Source organism: Ascaphus truei, chromosome 19 (genome assembly GCF_040206685.1).
Source record: "Ascaphus truei isolate aAscTru1 chromosome 19, aAscTru1.hap1, whole genome shotgun sequence".
In the NCBI taxonomy this organism is placed as follows: Eukaryota; Metazoa; Chordata; class Amphibia; order Anura; family Ascaphidae; genus Ascaphus; species Ascaphus truei.
In genome coordinates this window covers 21651826-21674241 of record NC_134501.1, presented here as the reverse complement: position 1 = coordinate 21674241, position 22416 = coordinate 21651826, and the positions used below count along the sequence as shown (strand labels likewise).

The following is a 22416-nucleotide window of genomic DNA, read 5'->3' as shown; positions in this document are numbered from 1 at the left end:
GCGGAGCCTCTTTCCCAGCGCCGCGGTATCCCACCTCCCGGAGCCTCTTTCCCAGCGCCGCGGTATCCCACCTCCGCGGAGCCTCTTTCCCAGCGCCGCGGAGCCTCTTTCCCAGCGCCGCGGAGCCTCTTTCCCAGTGCCGCGGTATCCCACCTCCGGAGCCTCTTTCCCAGCGCCGCGGTATCCCACCTCCGGAGCCTCTTTCCCAGCGCCGCGTTATCCCACCTCCACGGAGCCCCTTTCCCAGCGCCGCGGTATTCCCACCTCCACGGAGCCCCTTTCCCAGCGCCGCGGTATTCCCACCTCCACGGAGCCCCTTTCCCAGCGCCGCGTTATCCCACCTCCACGGAGCCCCTTTCCCAGCGCCGCGTTATCCCACCTCCACGGAGCCCCTTTCCCAGCGCCGCGGTATTCCCACCTCCACGGAGCCCCTTTCCCAGCGCCGCGGTATTCCCACCTCCACGGAGCCCCTTTCCCAGCGCCGCGTTATCCCACCTCCACGGAGCCCCTTTCCCAGCGCCGCGGTATTCCCACCTCCGCGGAGCCTCTTTCCCAGCGCCGCAGTATTCCCACCTCCGCGGAGCCTCTTTCCCAGCGCCGCGGTACTCCCACCTCCCGGAGCCTCTTTCCCAGCGCCGCAGTATCCCAGCGCCGCGGAGCCTCTTTCCCAAGATACCGGTGAAATTATTGGTGTTAAAGCTTTGCCCGGGGAAAATAAAATGGACGCCAAATCTCGCAGATCCTTGGGCGAGTGGGAAAGTAGTCCCAGGAAAGTAGTCCCAGTTTCCTAGTCAGCGTCCATTTAAATACCTTCCATTAAAAATGAAGTAACTCCGGTAAATATCTGGGGACCCCCTCGGAGCTCAAAATAGCACGGTTCATCTCGGGAGGACCCCCAGATCCAGGGGTAGTTAGGGGAAGGGTAGTTAGGACGGGGGTAGTTAGTTAGGGAAGGGGCAGTTAGAGGAGGGGCAGTTACTTAGGGGAGAGGAAGTCAGGGGAGGGGCAGTTACTTAAGGGAGGGGTAGTTAGGAGAAGGGTTAGTTAGTTAGTTAGGGGAGGGATAGTAGTTAGAGGATGGGTAGTTAGGGAAGTTAGTTAGGGAAGGGGCAATTACTTAGGGGAGGGGCAATTTGGGGAAGGGTAGTTAGGGCAGGGCAGTTAGTTAGGGGAGGGGAAGTTAGTTAGGGGAGGGGCAGTTAGTTAGGGGAGGGGTAGTTCTTTAATATTAATTTCCTGGCATTTGTTTGCAGTTTGAATGTTGGACGTTCCATTGATTTTGAAATTTACTCCTCCACTGATTTAGAAGTGAACACCAAACTGAGTAAGTAGTATTTAGTACCAGTAGTATTAATTGTTTTATTCTTCTATGTACTGCAGAGTGTGAATATCCTGTTATCTAATATATTCTGTTTACTGTATAATGTATTCTTCAAAATGTGAACAATCTATTTTAGATCATGTATGTGGTGTGTATATATAGATATGTAATTATTTCTATAATAATATATAATGTACGTGGTGGAATGTAATTATTGGTGTTATTATATAGGGTATATACAGTACCGTGGAATGGTTTGCTCTATTATAGGATATTGGATAATGTTCCTAATGGGCCTGAAACACAGACATTTCCTGTTATTTGTGCATTTTACAAACACTCCCCGCGCTTTGTGTATTTCACAGCGTGCAAAAATAATCGCGTTGCTGCCGACACTTCGGATTGTTACCTGACGTTCCGTAAACTGACGCTGCACCTGCACGGAGACAAACAGTAATATGTGTCCGATTCAGTACTAGGGTTAGGGGCAGTATTGGGGGTTAGGGTTAGTACTGGAGTTAGGGGCAGTTTTGGGGGTTAGGGTTAGTACTGGAGTTAGGGGGTTATGGTCAGTACTGGGTGGAGTTAGGGTCAGTACTAGGGTTATTGGTTAGGGTCAGTACTAGGGTTAGGGTCAGTACTAGGGTTATTGGTTAGGGTCAGTACTAGGGTTAGGGTCAGTACAGGGGGTTAGGGTCAGAATTGGGGATGGGGTCAGTACTAGGGTTGGGGTCAGTACTAGGGTTAGGGTCGGTATTGGGGGGTAGGGTCAGTACTAGGGTTAGGGGTTAGTCAGTATTAGTGTTAGGGTCAGTATTGGGGGGTTAGCGTTAGTACTAGGGGTTAAGGTTAGTACTAGGGTTATTGGTTAAGGTCAGTATTGGGGTTAGGGTCAGTACTAGGGTTAGGGGTTAGTCAGTATAGGGGTTAGGGTCGGTATTGGGGGGTTAGGGTCAGTACTAGCGGTAAGAGTCAGTCAGTATTGGGGTTAGGGGTAAGGGTCAGTATTAGGGTTAGGGTCAGTGTTAGGGTCAGTATGCATAGGTATTATAATGACTTCAATTACTGCTCAGCGTCACAAAGCCCAAACATCAATAACCGTTTTAAGCGTAAGAATAAAACTCCTGAGCAGGAAAAAAAAAAGGAGCAAAATCAAACACTCTGTGTTACTCTGTGTTACTCTGTGTTACTCTGTGTCACTCTGTGTTACAGACCCGGCTGGATAAAGACGCTCTTCACAGATTTCATTTCATTCACTTTAAAATTTGTGCTTAAAAGTCAGGTGAGAAATCTGTTTAAATGCAACAATATCTTGCCCGGGTAGTTTGTGATGATAGTGACGGATCAGAACCGTATTTTGTTATTGGAAAGAATATATACACTGTATGTGGTATCATTCAGTACATGTGAAACATAGAAACAGAATTTGACAACCGATAAGAAGCCTGTGTCTCCCGTGGCCGCCTGTGTCTCCCGTGGCCCCCCCCGTGTCTCCCGTGGCCCCCCCGTGTCTGCCATGGGCCCACCGAGCAAGCGCATTTTAAGTGAAACTTCTTTGTCTTTTGTCACTGTTTTGTCACATGGTATTTGTGTTGGTGATGTTTTTAATTAAAAATCAAAATACAATTTCATTGACAAAACGCGTTTTTTTTTACTTAGAACAAGCTTGCTCGGAACAACCCCCCCCCCCCCGTATTAGCTATTTGCACTAATTGTGAATTCCTTGTTAGTGTGACAGAGTGTGTGTGTGACAGAGTGTGTGTGTGTGACAGAGTGTGTGTGTGTGACAGAGTGTGTGTGTGTGACAGAGTGTGTGTGTGTGTGTGACAGAGTGTGTGTGTGTGTGTGACAGAGTGTGTGTGTGTGTGTGTGTGTGTGTGTGACAGAGTGTGTGTGTGTGACAGAGTGTGTGTGTGTGTGTGTGTGTGTGTGTGTGTGTGTGTGTGTGTGTGTGTGTGTGTGTGTGTGTGTGTGTGTGTGACAGTGTGTGTGTGTGTGTGTGTGTGTGTGACAGAGTGTGTGTGTGTGTGTGTGTGACAGAGTGTGTGTGTGTGACAGAGTGTGCGTGCGCGATAGAGTGTGTGTGTGACAGAGTGTGTGTGTGACAGAGTGTGTGTGTGACAGTGTGTGTTGCACCAGAGTGTGCGTGCACGACAGTGTGCGCGTGCGTGACAGTGTGTGTGTGTGACAGTGTGCAAGTGTGCATGTGCGTGTGTGACAGAGTGTGTGTGTGTGACAGAGTGTGCGTGTGTGACAGAGTGTGCGTGTGCGTGACAGTGTGTGTGCGTGACAGTGTGCGAGTGTGACAAAGTGTGCGTGTGCGTGACAGTTTGCGAGTGTGACAGAGTGTGCGTGTGTGACAGAGTGTGCGTGTGTGACAGAGTGTGCGTGTGTGACAGAGTGTGCATGTGTGACAGAGTGTGCGTGTGTGACAGAGTGTGTGTGACAGAGTGTGCGTGTGTGACAGAGTGTGCGTGCGTGACAGAGTGTGCGTGCGTGACAGTGTGCGTGCGTGACAGAGTGTGCGTGCGTGACAGAGTGTGCGTGTGCGTGTGCGTGACAGTGTGTGCGAATGAGAAGGTAAGAGACCGTTACAGAGGCCCCACGCTCTCCTCCTCCGGCAATCAGTGGGGAAGAGAGTGGGACCCTAGACCCGGCCCACTCGGGAATCCCCCACGTGTGGCAGGGGTACGCCTCCTGTAAGTGTGCGCGCTGGGGCCTGTTCCATAGTGTCTCCTGTAGGTGTGCGCGCTGGGGCCTGTTCCATAGTGTCTCCTGTAGGTGTGCGCGCTGGGGCCTGTTCCATAGTGTCTCCTGTAGGTGTGCGCGTTGGGGCCTGTTCCATAGTGTCTCCTGTAGGTGTGCGCGCTGGGGCCTGTTCCATAGTGCCTCCTGTAGGTGTGCGCGCTGGGGCCTGTTCCATAGTGCCTCCTGTAAGTGTGCGCGCTGGGGCCTGTTCCATAGTGTCTCCTGTAGGTGTGCGCGCTGGGGCCTGTTCCATAGTGTCTCCTGTAGGTGTGCGCGCTGGGGCCTGTTCCATAGTGTCTCCTGTAGGTGTGCACGCTGGGGCCTGTTCCATAGTGTCTCCTGTAGGTGTGCGCGCTGGGGCCTGTTCCATAGTGTCTCCTGTAGGTGTGCGCGCTGGGGCCTGTTCCATAGTGTCTCCTGTAGGTGTGCGCGCTGGGGCCTGTTCCATAGTGTCTCCTGTAGGTGTGCGCGCTGGGGCCTGTTCCATAGTGTCTCCTGTAGGTGTGCGCGCTGGGGCCTGTTCCATAGTGTCTCCTGTAGGTGTGCGCGCTGGGGCCTGTTCCATAGTGTCTCCTGTAGGTGTGCGCGCTGGGGCCTGTTCCATAGTGTCTCCTGTAGGTGTGCGCGCTGGGGCCTGTTCCATAGTGTCTCCTGTAGGTGTGCGCGCTGGGGCCTGTTCCATAGTGGCTCCTGTAGGTGTGCGCGCTGGGGCCTGTTCCATAGTGTCTCCTGTAGGTGTGCACGCTGGGGCCTGTTCCATAGTGTCTCCTGTAGGTGTGCGCGCTGGGGCCTGTTCCATAGTGTCTCCTGTAGGTGTGCGCGCTGGGGCCTGTTCCATAGTGTCTCCTGTAGGTGTGCACGCTGGGGCCTGTTCCATAGTGTCTCCTGTAGGTGTGCGCGCTGGGGCCTGTTCCATAGTGGCTCCTGTAGGTGTGCGCGCTGGGGCCTGTTCCATAGTGTCTCCTGTAGGTGTGCACGCTGGGGCCTGTTCCATAGTGTCTCCTGTAGGTGTGCGCGCTGGGGCCTGTTCCATAGTGTCTCCTGTAGGTGTGCGCGCTGGGGCCTGTTCCATAGTGTCTCCTGTAGGTGTGCGCGCTGGGGCCTGTTCCATAGTGTCTCCTGTAGGTGTGCGCGCTGGGGCCTGTTCCATAGTGTCTCCTGTAGGTGTGCACGCTGGGGCCTGTTCCATAGTGTCTCCTGTAGGTGTGCACGCTGGGGCCTGTTCCATAGTGTCTCCTGTAGGTGTGCGCGCTGGGGCCTGTTCCATAGTTTCTCCTGTAGGTGTGCGCGCTGGGGCCTGTTCCATAGTGTCTCCTGTAGGTGAGCGCGCTGGGGTCTGTTCCATAGTGTCTCCTGTAGGTGTGCGCGCTGGGGCCTGTTCCATAGTGTCTCCTGTAGGTGTGCGCGCTGGGGCCTGTTCCATAGTGTCTCCTGTAGGTGTGCACGCTGGGGCCTGTTCCATAGTGTCTCCTGTAGGTGTGCGCGCTGGGGCCTGTTCCATAGTGTCTCCTGTAGGTGTGCACGCTGGGGCCTGTTCCATAGTGTCTCCTGTAGGTGTGCACGCTGGGGCCTGTTCCATAGTGTCTCCTGTAGGTGTGCGCGCTGGGGCCTGTTCCATAGTGTCTCCTGTAGGTGTGCGCGCTGGGGCCTGTTCCATAGTGTCTCCTGTAGGTGTGCGCGCTGGGGTCTGTTCCATAGTGTCTCCTGTAGGTGTGCGCGCTGGGGCCTGTTCCATAGTGTCTCCTGTAGGTGTGCGCGCTGGGGCCTGTTCCATAGTGTCTCCTGTAGGTGTGCGCGCTGGGGTCTGTTCCATAGTGTCTCCTGTAGGTGTGCGCGCTGGGGCCTGTTCCATAGTGTCTCCTGTAGGTGTGCGCGCTGGGGCCTGTTCCATAGTGGCTCTTGTAGGTGTGCGCGCTGGGGCCTGTTCCATAGTGTCTCCTGTAGGTGTGCGCGCTGGGGCCTGTTCCATAGTTTCTCCTGTAGGTGTGCGCGCTGGGGCCTGTTCCATAGTGTCTCCTGTAGGTGTGCGCGTTGGGGCCTGTTCCATAGTGTCTCCTGTAGGTGTGCGCGCTGGGGCCTGTTCCATAGTGTCTCCTGTAGGTGTGCACGCTGGGGCCTGTTCCATAGTGTCTCCTGTAGGTGTGCGCGCTGGGGCCTGTTCCATAGTGTCTCCTGTAGGTGTGCACGCTGGGGCCTGTTCCATAGTGTCTCCTGTAGGTGTGCACGCTGGGGCCTGTTCCATAGTGTCTCCTGTAGGTGTGCGCGCTGGGGCCTGTTCCATAGTGTCTCCTGTAGGTGTGCGCGCTGGGGCCTGTTCCATAGTGTCTCCTGTAGGTGTGCGCGCTGGGGTCTGTTCCATAGTGTCTCCTGTAGGTGTGCGCGCTGGGGCCTGTTCCATAGTGTCTCCTGTAGGTGTGCGCGCTGGGGCCTGTTCCATAGTGTCTCCTGTAGGTGTGCGCGCTGGGGCCTGTTCCATAGTGTCTCCTGTAGGTGTGCACGCTGGGGCCTGTTCCATAGTGTCTCCTGTAGGTGTGCGCGCTGGGGTCTGTTCCATAGTGTCTCCTGTAGGTGTGCGCGCTGGGGCCTGTTCCATAGTGTCTCCTGTAGGTGTGCGCGCTGGGGCCTGTTCCATAGTGTCTCCTGTAGGTGTGCGCGCTGGGGCCTGTTCCATAGTGTCTCCTGTAGGTGTACGCGCTGGGGCCTGTTCCATAGTGTCTCCTGTAGGTGTGCGCGCTGGGGCCTGTTCCATAGTGTCTCCTGTAGGTGTGCACGCTGGGGCCTGTTCCATAGTGTCTCCTGTAGGTGTGCACGCTGGGGCCTGTTCCATAGTGTCTCCTGTAGGTGTGCGCGCTGGGGTCTGTTCCATAGTGTCTCCTGTAGGTGTGCACGCTGGGGCCTGTTCCATAGTGTCTCCTGTAGGTGTGCACGCTGGGGCCTGTTCCATAGTGTCTCCTGTAGGTGTGCGCGCTGGGGCCTGTTCCATAGTGTCTCCTGTAGGTGTGCGCGCTGGGGTCTGTTCCATAGTGTCTCCTGTAGGTGTGCGCGCTGGGGCCTGTTCCATAGTGTCTCCTGTAGGTGTGCGCGCTGGGGCCTGTTCCATAGTGTCTCCTGTAGGTGTGCGCGCTGGGGCCTGTTCCATAGTGTCTCCTGTAGGTGTGCACGCTGGGGCCTGTTCCATAGTGTCTCCTGTAGGTGTGCGCGCTGGGGCCTGTTCCATAGTGTCTCCTGTAGGTGTGCGCGCTGGGGTCTGTTCCATAGTGTCTCCTTTTAACTCGAATATAGAAGATGTTTAATGATTTTATTTATTACAGATTTGTAAAGAAATTAATCAAGTTGCCAATTTACTAGCAGATTTTATCCAGGACCGAGCAGGTAAATGCATGTAATGAAAGCTCCCAGATATACTCTGTTACTGCATTACTTGGGTAATGTCTCTTTCTCTTGGTCTGTGTAACTGGTATAGGACTCGTGCTCCTCACCTGTGTGTGTCTGTGTAACTGGTATAGGACTCGTGCTCCTCACCTGTGTGTGTCTGTGACTGGTATAGAACTCGTGCTCCTCACCTGTGTGTGTCTGTGTAACTGGTATAGGACTCGTGCTCCTCACCTGTGTGTGTCTGTAACTGGTATAGGTTTCGTGCTCCTCACCTGTGTGTGTCTGTAACTGGTATAGGTTTCGTGCTCCTCACCTGTGTGTGTCTGTAACTGGTATAGGACTCGTGCTCCTCACCTGTGTGTGTCTGTAACTGGTATATGTCTCGTGCTCCTCACCTGTGTGTATCTGTGTAACTGGTATAGGACTCGTGCTCCTCACCTGTATGTGTCTGTGTAACTGGTATAGGACTCGTGCTCCTCACCTGTGTGTGTCTGTGTAACTGGTATAGGACTCGTGCTCCTCACCTGTGTGTGTCTGTAACTGGTATAGGACTCGTGCTCCTCACCTGTGTGTGTCTGTGTAACTGGTATAGGTCTCGTGCTCCTCACCTGTGTGTGTCTGTGTAACTGGTATAGGACTCGTGCTCCTCACCTGTGTGTGTCTGTAACTGGTATAGGACTCGTGCTCCTCACCTGTGTGTGTCTGTGTAACTGGTATAGGACTCGTGCTCCTCACCTGTGTGTCTGTGTAACTGGTATAGAACTCGTGCTCCTCACCTGTGTGTGTCTGTGTAACTGGTATAGGACTCGTACTCCTCACCTATGTGTGTCTGTGTAACTGGTATAGGTCTCGTGCTCCTCACCTGTGTGTGTCTCTAACTGGTATAGGTCTCGTGCTCCTCACCTGTATGTGTCTGTGTAACTGGTATAGGACTCGTGCTCCTCACCTGTGTGTCTGTGTAACTGGTATAGAACTCGTGCTCCTCACCTGTGTGTCTGTGTAACTGGTATAGAACTCGTGCTCCTCACCTGTGTGTGTCTGTAACGTGTATAGGACTCGTGCTCCTCACCTGTGTGTGTCTGTGTAACTGGTATAGGACTCGTGCTCCTCACCTGTGTGTGTCTGTGTAACTGGTATAGGACTCGTGCTCCTCACCTGTGTGTGTCTGTGTAACTGGTATAGGTCTCGTGCTCCTCACCTGTGTGTGTCTGTGTAAATGGTATAGGACTTGTGCTCCTCACCTGTGTGTGTCTGTAACTGGTATAGGACTCGTGCTCCTCACCTGTGTGTGTGTGTGTGTGTAACTGGTATAGGACTCGTGCTCCTCACCTGTGTGTGTCTGTGTAACTGGTATAGAACTCGTGCTCCTCACCTGTGTGTGTCTGTAACGTGTATAGGACTCGTGCTCCTCACCTGTGTGTGTCTGTGTAACTGGTATAGGACTCGTGCTCCTCACCTGTGTGTGTCTGTGTAACTGGTATAGGACTCGTGCTCCTCACCTGTGTGTGTCTGTGTAACTGGTATAGGTCTCGTGCTCCTCACCTGTGTGTGTCTGTGTAAATGGTATAGGACTTGTGCTCCTCACCTGTGTGTGTCTGTAACTGGTATAGGACTCGTGCTCCTCACCTGTGTGTGTGTGTGTGTGTAACTGGTATAGGACTCGTGCTCCTCACCTGTGTGTGTCTGTGTAACTGGTATAGGACTCGTGCTCCTCACCTGTGTGTGTCTGTGTAACTGGTATAGGACTCGTGCTCCTAACCTGTGTGTGTCTGTGTAACTGGTATAGGACTTGTGCTCCTCACCTGTGTTGTCTGTGTAACTGGTATAGGACTCGTGCTCCTCACGTGTGTGTGTGTGTGTGTGTGTGTGTGTGTGTGTGTGTGTGTGTGTGTGTGTGTGTGTGTGTGTGTGTGTGTGTGTGTGTGTGTGTGTGTGTGTGTGTGTGTGTGACTGGTATAGGACTCGTGCTCCTCACCTGTGTGTGTCTGTATAACTGGTATAGGACTCGTGCTCCTCACCTGTGTGTGTCTGTGTAACTGGTATAGGACTCGTGCTCCTCACCTGTGTGTGTCTGTGTAACTGGTATAGGACTCGTGCTCCTCACCTGTGTGTGTCCGTGTAACTGGTATAGGACTCGTGCTCCTCACCTGTGTGTGTCTGTGTAACTGGTATAGGACTCGTGCTCCTCACCTGTGTGTGTCTGTGTAACTGGTATAAGTCTCGTGCTCCTCACCTGTGTGTGTCTGTAACTGGTATAGGACTCGTGCTCCTCACCTGTGTGTGTCTGTAACTGGTATAGGACTCGTGCTCCTCACCTGTGTGTGTCTGTAACTGGTATAGGACTTGTGCTCCTCACCTGTGTGTGTCTGTAACTAGTATAGGACTCGTGCTCCTCACCTGTGTGTGTCTGTAACTGGTATAGGACTTGTGCTCCTCACCTGTGTGTGTCTGTAACTGGTATAGGACTCGTGCTCCTCACCTGTGTGTGTCTGTAACTAGTATAGGACTCGTACTCCTCACCTGTATGTGTCTGTGTAACTAGTATAGGACTCGTGCTCCTCACCTGTGTGTGTCTGTAACTGGTATAGGTCTCGTGCTCCTCACCTGTGTGTCTGTGTAACTGGTATAGGTCTCGTGCTCCTTACCTGTATGTGTCTGTGTAACTGGTATAGATCTCGTGCTCCTTACCTGTATGTGTCTGTGTAACTGGTATAGATCTCCTCACCTGTATAACACAGTTTGGTATCATGTTAGTCCATAGAGTTGACAGAAAAAATGCTTTGGTAATAAGAACAAACATAAGGTCAAAATTATACATTTAATAATATTTATAAAGGGAGCAAGCGTTCAGGAATTCTCAGGTCCCTTCTTCAGGATCCTGAGTGTGCGAGTGGTGCAGAGAGCTTGCACTCTATATACATTAGTTAGGTAAAAGTGATACCTTTTAATCCCTAACCTTTGTTCTTTTTTTACTACAGAAGCCTTTTCTCTGTAATGTGCATACAGTGGGATTTCACAAGTATTGTTTTCATACACATCCCTGCGTCTGTTTTCCACATTTATTAAAATAAAAGGTATTTTCTCTGATTAACTTTCAATCATTCATCTTCTTGCAGAAAACTTCCTGAATGACGGAGATATCGGAGTGAACATTTCCGTGACGTCTTTTCCAGTTATAAAAGCAAATTATATGGAATCCCATCATAAGGCCAGTATCACACTGCGCCGGTGTAACCGCGCAACACTGCACCGGTGTAACCGCGCAACACTGCGCCGCTGTAACCGCGCAACACTGCACCGGTGTAACCGTGCAACACTGCACCTCTGTAACCGCGCAACACTGCACCGGTGTAACCGCGCAACACTGCACCGGTGTAACCGCGCAACACTGCACCTCTGTAACCGCGCAACACTGCACCGGTGTAACCGCGCAACCCTGCACCGGTGTAACCGCGCAACCCTGCACCGGTGTAACCGCGCAACACTGCGCCGGTGTAACCGCGCAACACTGCGCCGCTGTAACCGCGCAACACTGCGCCGCTGTAACCGCGCAACACTGCGCCGGTGTAACCGCGCAACACTGCGCCGCTGTAACCGCGCAACACTGCGCCGCTGTAACCGCGCAACACTGCGCCGCTGTAACCGCGCAACACTGCACCGGTGTAACCGCGCAACACTGCACCGGTGTAACCGCGCAACACTGCACCGCTGTAACCGCGCAACACTGCACCGCTGTAACCGCGCAACACTGCACCGCTGTAACCGCGCAACACTGCACCGCTGTAACCGCGCAACACTGCACCGCTGTAACCGCGCAACACTGCACCGCTGTAACCGCGCAACACTGCACCTCTGTAACCGCGCAACACTGCACCGCTGTAACCGCGCAACACTGCACCGCTGTAACCGCGCAACACTGCACCGCTGTAACCGCGCAACACTGCACCGCTGTAACCGCGCAACACTGCACCGCTGTAACCGCGCAACACTGCACCGCTGTAACCGCGCAACACTGCACCGCTGTAACCGCGCAACACTGCACCGCTGTAACCGCGCAACACTGCACCGGTGTAACCGTGCAACACTGCACCGCTGTAACTGCGCAACACTGCACCTCTGTAACCGTGCAACACTGCACCGGTGTAACCGCGCAACACTGCGCCGCTGTAACCGCGCAACACTGCACCGGTGTAACCGCGCAACACTGCACCGGTGTAACCGCGCAACACTGCACCGCTGTAACCGCGCAACACTGCACCGCTGTAACCGCGCAACACTGCACCGCTGTAACCGCGCAACACTGCACCGGTGTAACCGCGCAACACTGCACCGGTGTAACCGCGCAACACTGCACCGCTGTAACCGCGCAACACTGCACCGGTGTAACCGCGCAACACTGCACCGCTGTAACCGCGCAACACTGCGCCGCTGTAACCGCGCAACACTGCGCCGCTGTAACCGCGCAACACTGCACCTCTGTAACCGCGCAACACTGCACCGGTGTAACCGCGCAACACTGCACCGGTGTAACCGCGCAACACTGCGCCGCTGTAACCGCGCAACACTGCACCGGTGTAACCGTGCAAGACTGCACCTCTGTAACCGCGCAACACTGCACCGGTGTAACCGCGCAACACTGCACCGGTGTAACCGCGCAACCCTGCACCGGTGTAACCGCGCAACACTGCACTGGTGTAACCGCGCAACACTGCACCGCTGTAACCGCGCAACCCTGCACCGGTGTAACCGCGCAACACTGCACCGGTGTAACCGCGCAACACTGCACCGGTGTAACCGCACAACACTGCACCGCTGTAACCGCGCAACACTGCACCGCTGTAACCGCGCAACACTGCACCGCTGTAACCGCGCAACACTGCACCGCTGTAACCGCGCAACACTGCACCGATAGAACCGCGTAACACTGCACCGGTAGAACCGCGCAACACTGCACCGGTGTAACCGCGTAACACTGCACCGGTAGAACCGCGCAACACTGCACCGGTGTAACCGTGCAACACTGCACCGGTGTAACCGTGCAACACTGCACCGGTGTAACCGCGCAACACTGCACCGGTGTAACCGCGCAACACTGCACCGGTAGAACCGCGCAACACTGCACCGGTAGAACCGCGCAACACTGCACCGGTGTAACCGCGTAACAGTGCACCGCTATAACCGCGTAACAGTGCACCGCTATAACCGCGTAACAGTGTGTCAGTCGCCGGGACTATAACCGCGTAACAGTGTGCCAGTCGCCGGGACTATAACCGCGTAACAGTGCGCCAGTCGCCGGGACTATAACCGCGTAACAGTGCGCCAGTCGCCGGGACTATAAGCGCGGCCTTAGTGTGTGTTGGAAGTTCAATGAAAAAGATTAATTAGAAAAGGTTTGATAACGTCTAAACCTGCGGGGAAAATATAAACACCCAAGGGGGGAAATGAAGGAGAATTTTTGCTTCTAGTTGTGTTCCTGCCTAAAAGAGAACACAACTGGCTGAGTGCCTGATAGTGATCAGTAATAACATGCCAAGTACTGAGCTCATGTGAAATGACATGAGAATGACTGGTTTAACACGCGAGCCTGTTCCTCTCTTTTTTAGGGATTCCTCCTGTATAAGAACCACACGGTTTTCTTTAACGACTCGGTGTTCTCCCCGGCCCTGTTATCCGACCACAAAATGCTCTATTTCTGGTTCTCTGATCACGTCCTGAACTCTCTGGCAATGGCGGCATTCCTGGACGGCCGCCTGGCGCTGACACTCACAGGGGAAGAGCTGGAGGTAACCCTGTGACAAGGTTCATGTAATAAAAACACAAAGGGCACGCAGACACCGCGTAACGCAACAGTCACACAGACACCGCGCCACGTGTAACAGTCACACAGACACCGCGCCACGTGTAACAGTCACGCAATAACAAATACTGCTTGTGTACAGCATACAGGAGCAAAAATAAACAGGTCTGGCTCCTCTGTGGAGCACTCACTATACATTGCTTAGTTTATCTATAAGATTGGGGGGCCAAGTCCTTTTCCAACCATAAGACACAAGTCATGTGTAGGCGAGTATTACCTTCGGGCCCCACTGCTTCCTCCTGGCAGGGATAGAGCTTGGAAAGACCATGCGCAGGGAAGCGGTCCAGTCTGGCTAGGGTGACCAGATGTCCCGGTTTAGCCGGGGGCAGTCCCTTTTTTGTTGTTGTTGTGTTTGTCCCGGAGGCCCGAAATTGTAGTAAATGTCCCGTATTTTTTTTTTTTTTAAATCCCCACTCACACACGTGCAAACATCCCGGGAAAAATATGGTCACCCTAAGTCTGGTAGCTTCCTGTATCAGAGCTGCAGTGTGCAGTGTGCAGTGTGCAGTGTGCAGTGTGCAGTGTGCTCTCCACAGCAGGTGCATCCTTGGATCGGAGAGTCTTTGACACTGAGAGTTGCACTCTTTTATACGTCTCTAATTAAGCCAGCCTGCTTTGGAATTAACCTCCTCAGTGCTGGCTCAAGCTCTGTATGCCTGTTTCCCCTGCACCATTATCTGACAGAGGATCCACACTGTTACACTCTGTACCCTCACCATACCGCGGCCCAGAATATGTTGAGGCTTTACAAAGAAACCCTAATACACAAACTGGAATAGCGCTTTGGAAGGAGAATAAAGTGAAATAAAGCAGTCAAAAAATCAACTATATTTAAGTCCTACAGTACCTAACCCCAGCGTTACTTCCACCTGGACATTGTATGTATGAATGTATGTATGTATGTATGTATGTATGTATGTCTGTATTTATATAGCGCCATTAATGTACATAGCGCTTCACAGCAGTTATACACGCAACAATTATATAAATAACAAATAATATAAATAGCACGCTAAGGGAATAGGTGCTTCAGACATAAAAGTAACATTTAGGAAAAGGAGTCCCTGCCCCGAAGAGCTTACACTCTAATTGCAGTATTGCTTTGCCAATTGCTTTTGCCCGAATTGAAGAGTTGACATTAACAGAGATTTTGTGTATGGATTATGTGCATATAATTTGCAGCTCATATTCTCTAATCTCTGCTGTTTGTACGGCATTGCGCTTAGTAAGATGAAAACATCAGTTAATGCTGCGTTACTTTCTTTAACATTAACAGAGCGGTAATACATGAGAGTTTAGGAAATGCGTGCGTTCTCACTGTCGCTGCCGGGATTCGTGCATTTCATGGCCCTCACTTTTATACTGTCTGTTTTTAGGGGATATTCCAAAAGGATCATACAGCATCGAACCAGGAAATCCTAAGAGAGGTAACCTATATATACTATACGATAACCTAATACACAGAGCAGTGTGTCTGTATACTGTATCTTCTGATACCTAATCCACAGAGCACTGTATCTGTATACCTTCTAATACCTAAAATACAGATCAGTGTGTATCTGTATACCTTCTGATACCTAATATACAGAGCAGTGTGTATCTGTATACCTTCTGATACCTAATACACAGAGCAGTGTGTATCTATACCTTCTGATACCTAATACACATTTGTTTGAGGTAGGATGGGGTAGTATATTTTTTGCACATTTCTTACGTTCATGGGAAGAATTCTTAGGGACTCTCCAGGAAAATGTACGGATTTTGCAACATCCCGACCCTGGAATTTTGCCCAAACCATTTTAGTCTTCAATGTCCCTTCACAGCTCCCAATTTCAACCAGACACTTAATTACTATATAATGCTACAAAGTACAGGCCACAGTTACAGGCCACGCATATTTTGGGCATTTCTAATATTTTATAAAGCATGAAATACGTCTCTGCATGGCTCACCTTTATTATTCACGTACAGTAGTAAGAAGTTTGAGCATTCTGCATACAGTATGTTGGTCTGTGCGTCATATAGTCAGGAACCTATAGTATAGATGATAAGTTCGACGCTGGCTCCTGAATGTCACAGATTCTCCTTTAGTATCTTATCTTAACTCAGGATGAGTTTGGTACGATTACGTGTGTTGTGTTTACTGTGTTAGATCTTCCAAGGATCGTCACTGAATGATTCTCTGACCAACGTATGGAGTCTCACTCCTCCGGGAATCAGGGTCAGGCCAGATGGGACACTTGTGACAGCGTCTGTAGCTGTCCAACTGAACACGTTCTCAGGCGCAGAGGGCTCTGCTGGGACGTTATATTTTGAAGCAGTGAGTGTCCAATGTTATTAGGAAATGTATCGTATCACAGAACGTACGGAAATGTTCAACGTTTCTCAGGGAGTGTGTGCTGAGCATGTCCTGTTATAGTGTAATTATACAATATGCAGACGGCGCTGAGCTTGTCCTGTTATAGTGTAATTATACAATATGCAGAACGCGCTGAGCTTGTCCTGTTATAGTGTAATTATACAATATGCAGACGGCGCTGAGCTTGTCCTGTTATAGTGTAATTATCCAATATGCAGACGGCGCTGAGCTTGTCCTGTTATAGTATAATTATACAATATGCAAACCGCGCTGAACTTGTCCTGTTATAGTGTAATTATACAATATGCAGACGGCGCTGAGCTTGTCCTGTTATAGTATAATTATACAATATACAGACCGCGCTGAGCTTGTCCTGTTATAGTATAATTATACAATATACAGACCGCGCTGAGCTTGTCCTGTTATAGTATAATTATACAATATACAGACCGCGCTGAGCTTGTCCTGTTATAGTATAATTATACAATATACAGTGTACCACACATCTGAGTCTTTCATTATTCTTCTAATGGATTTATTCATTCACAGCCTTCTCCAGGCTAGATCCACTGTAGTAAATCTGGGCTGATTGTATTCGCTTCCAATATACACAATGTTATCTTTGTATTTCTCTCATTCTGCCCATGGCGGGGAAGTCAAGTACTCATTGATTTATATACACGCTCCTCTATACAACATGGGGAGAGAACTGTGAGCACACCTGGGAAATATGTAAATAAAACTTTTGAATATATTTAGCATGTTCAAATGTATATATTTCCTATGTATCTCAGGTGTGTTACCCCTCTTCCCCCTCCTCACCTTCACCCTCCTCCCCCTTCTCCTCTTCACTCTCTTCCTCCCCCTTCCCTCCTTCTCACCCTATTCCTCCTCTCCCCCTCCTCCCCTTTTTCTCCTCTTCTTCCTCATCACCCTCTTCCTCCTCCCCCTTCTCCTACTTCCCATTTCCTCCTCACCCTTCTCCACCCTCCTCCCCTCTTCCTCCTCTCCCCCTTCCCCCTCCTCTTCCTCTCCCTCCCCCATCCTCCTCCTCCTCTCTTTCCTCCTCTTCCTCCCCATTCTCTTCCTCTTTCTCCTCCTCTCTTTCCTTCTCTCCTTCCTCTTCCTCCCCCCCATCCTCTCCTTCCCCATCCTCTTCCGCCCCCTTCTCCCCCGTTTCAGGGCCTGGATGGGAGTAACGCCAGGCTTTGGTATGACTAATGTACAGTTGCCGCGATGTTTAGGCGAACGCCTCATTAATACAAGCGCTCTTTCCGAGAGAACACATGACTAACGTCACACTGTTAGCCTAACTTGGACTCCCATGTTCTTAAATCACCGAACAGGGCTTCAGTGGATCTGGACCCAAGTGATCAAACCACAATAGATGCCTAAACGCCTCAAAAAGAGCAAAGAGATTACAGATGATAGTACAGGCATACCCCGGTTTAAGGACACTCACTTTAAGTACACTCGCGAGTAAGGACATATCGCCCAATAGGCAAACGGCAGCTCACGCATGCGCCTGTCATCACGTCCTGAACAGCAATACCGTCTCCCTACCTGTACCGAAGCTGTGCGCAAGCGGGGAGACTATAGAGCCTGTTACACATGTGTTATTTACATCAGTTATGTACGTGTATTACGATTGCAGTACAGTACATGCATCGATAAGTGGGAAAAAAGGTATTGATTCACTTTAAGTACATTTTCAGTTTACATACATGCTGCGATCCCATTGCGTACGTTAATGCGGGGTATGCGTGTAATGTGTTATTTTATTGCAGGAAGTTACTGCCACAATTCAAGCCTCATATGCAGATAAGAAGCTGGTTTTACACCTTTCGGATTCCCAGTGAGTTCTTCCAATCTCAGAAACAAGGATCATTACTTTGCATATAACGCCTGCAATAAATGTAACGCTAATATCTAATCCATCTCACCTGTCACTTTCCTGCAGGGTTTATACCAAGGCTTTGAAAAGCTCTTTGCAGATATCCCCGGTGAGTATTGGGTTACATCCCTAGTTCCCTGAGGGTACCAGCGACGACGCAGACTTCCTGATGGTTCTTTTTGTTATTTAGAACGAGGAAACGATGAGACATTTCCTACATGAAACAGTGTCTGCAGTTGGAATTCCCGCGGTTATAAAACGTACGTTTCTGCATTTCAAGTGACGGTAATTCCTAATAAAGCGGGTAATAGGCAGTGAGCGGGGGAGACGCAGTTACAAAGAGGTTTAAGCCTCAGCTTGTTATCATGGTAATAACGGCGAGAATAATGCTGTATCCTAAAGGGATAATAATATACTCCAATGTTCTCTTCCATAATGAGCATAGCCCTCACTATAATAATAATAATAATAATACCGGATATTAGTGATAATGAGATTCAAATACTATGCAAATTATGTATTTACATATCTCCTACCCACTAAAATCCGGTAGTGTGGGGACGTAATGTCACGTTATGTAAATTACACATACACTTGCCGTTATTCCCCTGCAGACACTGAGATAACGGGTTGCTGTGATGTCACAGTTAGGTGTTATATAAATACCATAGCGTTATTTCCTGGCTATACACAGAGTAAATACTTCCGGATTTCTGGGTCGGAGTAATTCCTATACATCGTTAATGTGACTTTATTGTACAATAGCCAGGGTTAACCCTGTGGTGAGCAGACGGACGGACGTGGGGTTTGCAGATGTAATTATACCACATTTAGGCAGGGAACAGAATGTTTTATGTAACACACCTTAGTGTGTCTGAGTCTTTGTTTTACGTTCACTTTTATTAACGCTTAGATATACAGACAATGATCACTGTATTATACAAATACACACAGCTGTGTATACAATACACGCGCTGCTCTGTGTATAAAGCAGGTACACACACTGCTTTGCGTATAATACAGGTACACGCTGCTCTGTGTATAATACAGAGACACACGCAGCTCTGTGTATAATACAGAGACACACGCAGCTCTGCGTATAATACAGGTACACGCTGCTCTGTGTATAATACAGAGACACACGCAGCTCTGTGTATAATACAGAGACACACGCTGCTCTGCGTATAATACAGAGACACACGCAGCTCTGCGTATAATACAGGTACACGCTGCTCTGTGTATAATACAGAGACACACGCAGCTCTGTGTATAATACAGAGACACACGCTGCTCTGCGTATAATACAGACACCCATTGTTCTGTGTATAATACAAATACACACTGCTCTGTGCATAATAGATACACACGCTGCTCTGCCTATAACACAGATACACACGCCGCTCTGATAATAACTGATTACATTTCCTGAATGCTGGTACAGCTCAACCTCCTTACAACTCTGTGCTTGGGGTCCAGAGAATCGCATCGCGCTATAAGCGGATCGCGTTAGAAATAATGTACAATTGTATACATTGTACAATAAAGTATTTAAGAGACCAATAATCATGTTGTAAAGTATTCATAAATAAAAAATTGGGAGCCACGCTTACATCGCGCTATAAGCGGATTCGCGCTGTAACGGATCACGTTATAGCGGGGTTGAGCTGCATTATGTACAGTTGGTTATTTTCACATCATTTCAGCCTTACAAATAAAGAGAGACCTTTCTCCGCAGGTGTGGAACCAGCTTTGACGTCACTGATGAACAGCAAAGGGCTTAATTTGTTTGAGATTACAAACCCTGAGATAATACCCCAAGAGGTAACTGTCCAAGCTTACACTCTCGTACGGAAACACTTTGTATTTGGGAAAGATAATTGATTTTTTTTCTCTCTAATTTAGGGTTACTTAATAATCCAGCTGGATTTTGGATTTCCTCACCATTTGCTAGTAGATTTCCTTAAGAGATCTTTGTAGGGGGTTACGATGCTTGTGATAAACCAAAGAAGAACAACTGAAAAGAACATCGGTGCTTTTAATAAAAAAATGAACATTTCCACCGGGAATATGTCACATCATATATTTTATTTGTATATTTTCAAAAGGAGAAGGAGTGGCTCAGTGAGTAAAGCAGGGGAGCCTGGTTCAATTCCCGGTGTCGGCTCCTTGTGACCTTGGGCAAGTCACCTTATCTCCCTGTGCATCAGGCACCAAAAACAACATAGATTGTAAGCTCCACGGGGCAGGGACCTGTGCCTGCAAAATGTCTCTGTAAAGCGCTATGTAAAACTAGCAGCACTATACCAGAACATGCTATTATTATAAAGGTTTCCGTTGTTTCATGTACAAATCTCTTCAGTCGGTCATATGATACAGATGTGTATATACTTACAGTATATAGGAGATTGTGCAACTCTCACTGTTTCCGCTGTTTCCGCTGTATATACTGTAATCTCTGTAGGAGAATCTTTCATCTCCGGAAAGAAAGGTGAATGTAATGAAGTCATTTTATTAGTCTCTATAGATGCATGAGCAGGGAGGCTGCGAGGGGGCTTCCCTCCCCTAAATACCCCTATAGACACTTCCGAATAATGACAGAGACCGGATCTGGAGGTATAAAGGGCGCGGCTTTTTTTTATTTAACATTAAATAATTGAGTAAATGCCCATCCCTGCCAGCGTGCTCGCGTAACGGGTGAAAGGTCAATACGGTCCTTGAACCGCTGACCCCATGACCCCCAAGCCGGGCCCATGTGACCCGGCCGTTATCGCAAGTAGGCTCCCGGAAGTCACGTTTAAATAACCCCGGCCCACTCGCCACTCTCCCGGGCCTTTACCAGACCAAAGCCCCATCTGGCAAGGACAAGCACTTACTCCCCCAATTACCCCCCCAATGAACTGGACTCGCTCCCTGCCGGCTGGGCTTTAAACCTTCCCCAGGTCCTCCCCGGCTCCTCCCCCTCCCGCCCCCTGGTTGCGTCACTCACTGCTCGCGCCGGCAGGAAGGGAAGGAGCACAAAAGAGGTGTGGGATAGCCTTGCCCCTGGTCATGGTGCCCCCCACGCTTAAGGCTAGGGGGCTGCTTTATTGTGATAGGTGTAAATGGTGTTAATGGCTTGAACAGACGCCGAAGCCGGTCAGGCGACCACAACGTGTCTGTTAACATAAAATAATACATGCATATATATTTTTTTAATACATTTTGCCTGGTTTGTGACCAGCCTGAGCTCCATTTGGAATATTCCCTAAATTGAGCCTGGGATTTCCGTGGGTTCCAGACCTGATTCTCCTCCCTGATTCGGGAGAACGCTTTGAGAAGCGCGACGTCGTGTGATCAAGGAGAGAATTAAACATATGATTTTAATACGATAAACTCGCCGTGTGCAGAAAAATACAAATGGAGCACGTATGGGAATTCCTACTATGTAAATGATAATCTGTGTAGTATCTCTGGCAATTGTGGCTTTACTTCTATAGTGGGAGGACATGCCGGAGATTAGAGATTGGTTTGCTGCGCACATATAATACAAAAGATTCTCACTCAGCAAGTGAACCGGCTCCGATGTTTCTGCTGTAATTTCACCAGCCGAGGCCCCCCTCCTAACACAGACTACAAATAGCAGACAGAGAATAGCATTATACCACATGGGGGCTATATTATACCACACAGGGGCTATATACCACACAGGGGCTATATACCACACAGGGGCTATATTCCACACAGGGGCTATATTCCACACAGGGGCTATATACCACACAGGGGCTATATACCACACAGGGGCTATATACCACACAGGGGCTATATACCACACAGGGGCTATATACCACACAGGGGCTATATACCACACAGGGGCTATATACTACACAGGGGCTATATACTACACGGGCTATATACCACACAGGGGCTATATACTACACAGGGGCTATATACTACACAGGGGCTATATTATACCACACAGGGGCTATATTATACCACACAGGGGCTATATACCACACATGGGCTATATACCACACAGGGGCTATATACCACACAGGGGCTATATACTACACAGGGGCTATATACTACACAGGGGCTATATACTACACGGGCTATATACCACACAGGGGCTATATACTACACGTGGGCTATTTACCACACAGGGGCTATACTGTATACCACACAGGGGCTATATTCCACACAGGGGCTATATTCCACACAGGGGCTATATACTACACAGGGGCTATATACTACACGGGCTATATACCACACAGGTATATTGGGGCACGGAGGGGAGGGAATGCAGCCCAACATCGGCTGATAAGGATCTCTCCCCCCCCCCATTTTACAGTGCTGCGGGGGGAGGGAGCGCGGCCAATTGCTGCCCGCTGGGCAAGGATCTCCCCCCCATTTTGCATGGATAATGCTGGGCTGGCGGGCAGGCTGGTTGATTTTAACAGCGGGCGTTAAAATAAAGCTGTGACCTTTTCTTCCAACCTTGTGTGGTCTCCGTTATTTGGTTTAGCGTCACAAAGGAGGGGCGGCGCTTAAAGCCGTTATTACCTTTATTCATATTTTTGTTAAATCCTCAGTGAGATGAAAATGTAGCCGCGGTTTTTTCTTTCAGTTTATGGGATAAATCTCATTGCTAACGACACTGACGAGAAGCCGCAGAAACCAGATTCAAGGGGACAGGTCTCGTTTTTTGAATAACACAAAAGCACAAAGCGTGTTACATTTGCACGGCAAATTGAACTTAAAAACAAAAACCGTGATGGCTCAGGAAATGGACTAGTAAGAGCTCTGTAAAAAGCCTGATGTGAGAAACAGGAGAGAGATTCCTTAGCTCACAATTGAGCTGACACAGGAAATCAGAGAAGCCTGCA

The 22416-nt window shown here is 49.9% G+C and overlaps 1 protein-coding gene across 1 annotated transcript in view; it reads left to right on the top strand.

Moving 5' to 3' along the window:
* Positions 1–22038, top strand: part of CETP (cholesteryl ester transfer protein) — a 32112-nt gene extending 10074 nt beyond the window's left edge. Inside the window, 13 exon segments of the mRNA XM_075576861.1 lie at positions 1254–1324; positions 1687–1774; positions 2534–2603; positions 7381–7441; positions 10561–10652; positions 13048–13227; positions 14678–14728; positions 15454–15621; positions 17448–17515; positions 17621–17663; positions 17745–17814; positions 19290–19375; positions 19457–22038. Of these exon segments, the coding sequence (XP_075432976.1) occupies positions 1254–1324; positions 1687–1774; positions 2534–2603; positions 7381–7441; positions 10561–10652; positions 13048–13227; positions 14678–14728; positions 15454–15621; positions 17448–17515; positions 17621–17663; positions 17745–17814; positions 19290–19375; positions 19457–19531 (1123 nt within the window). The 3' untranslated portion in view covers positions 19532–22038.
* The last annotated feature ends 378 nt before the right edge of the window (positions 22039–22416 follow it).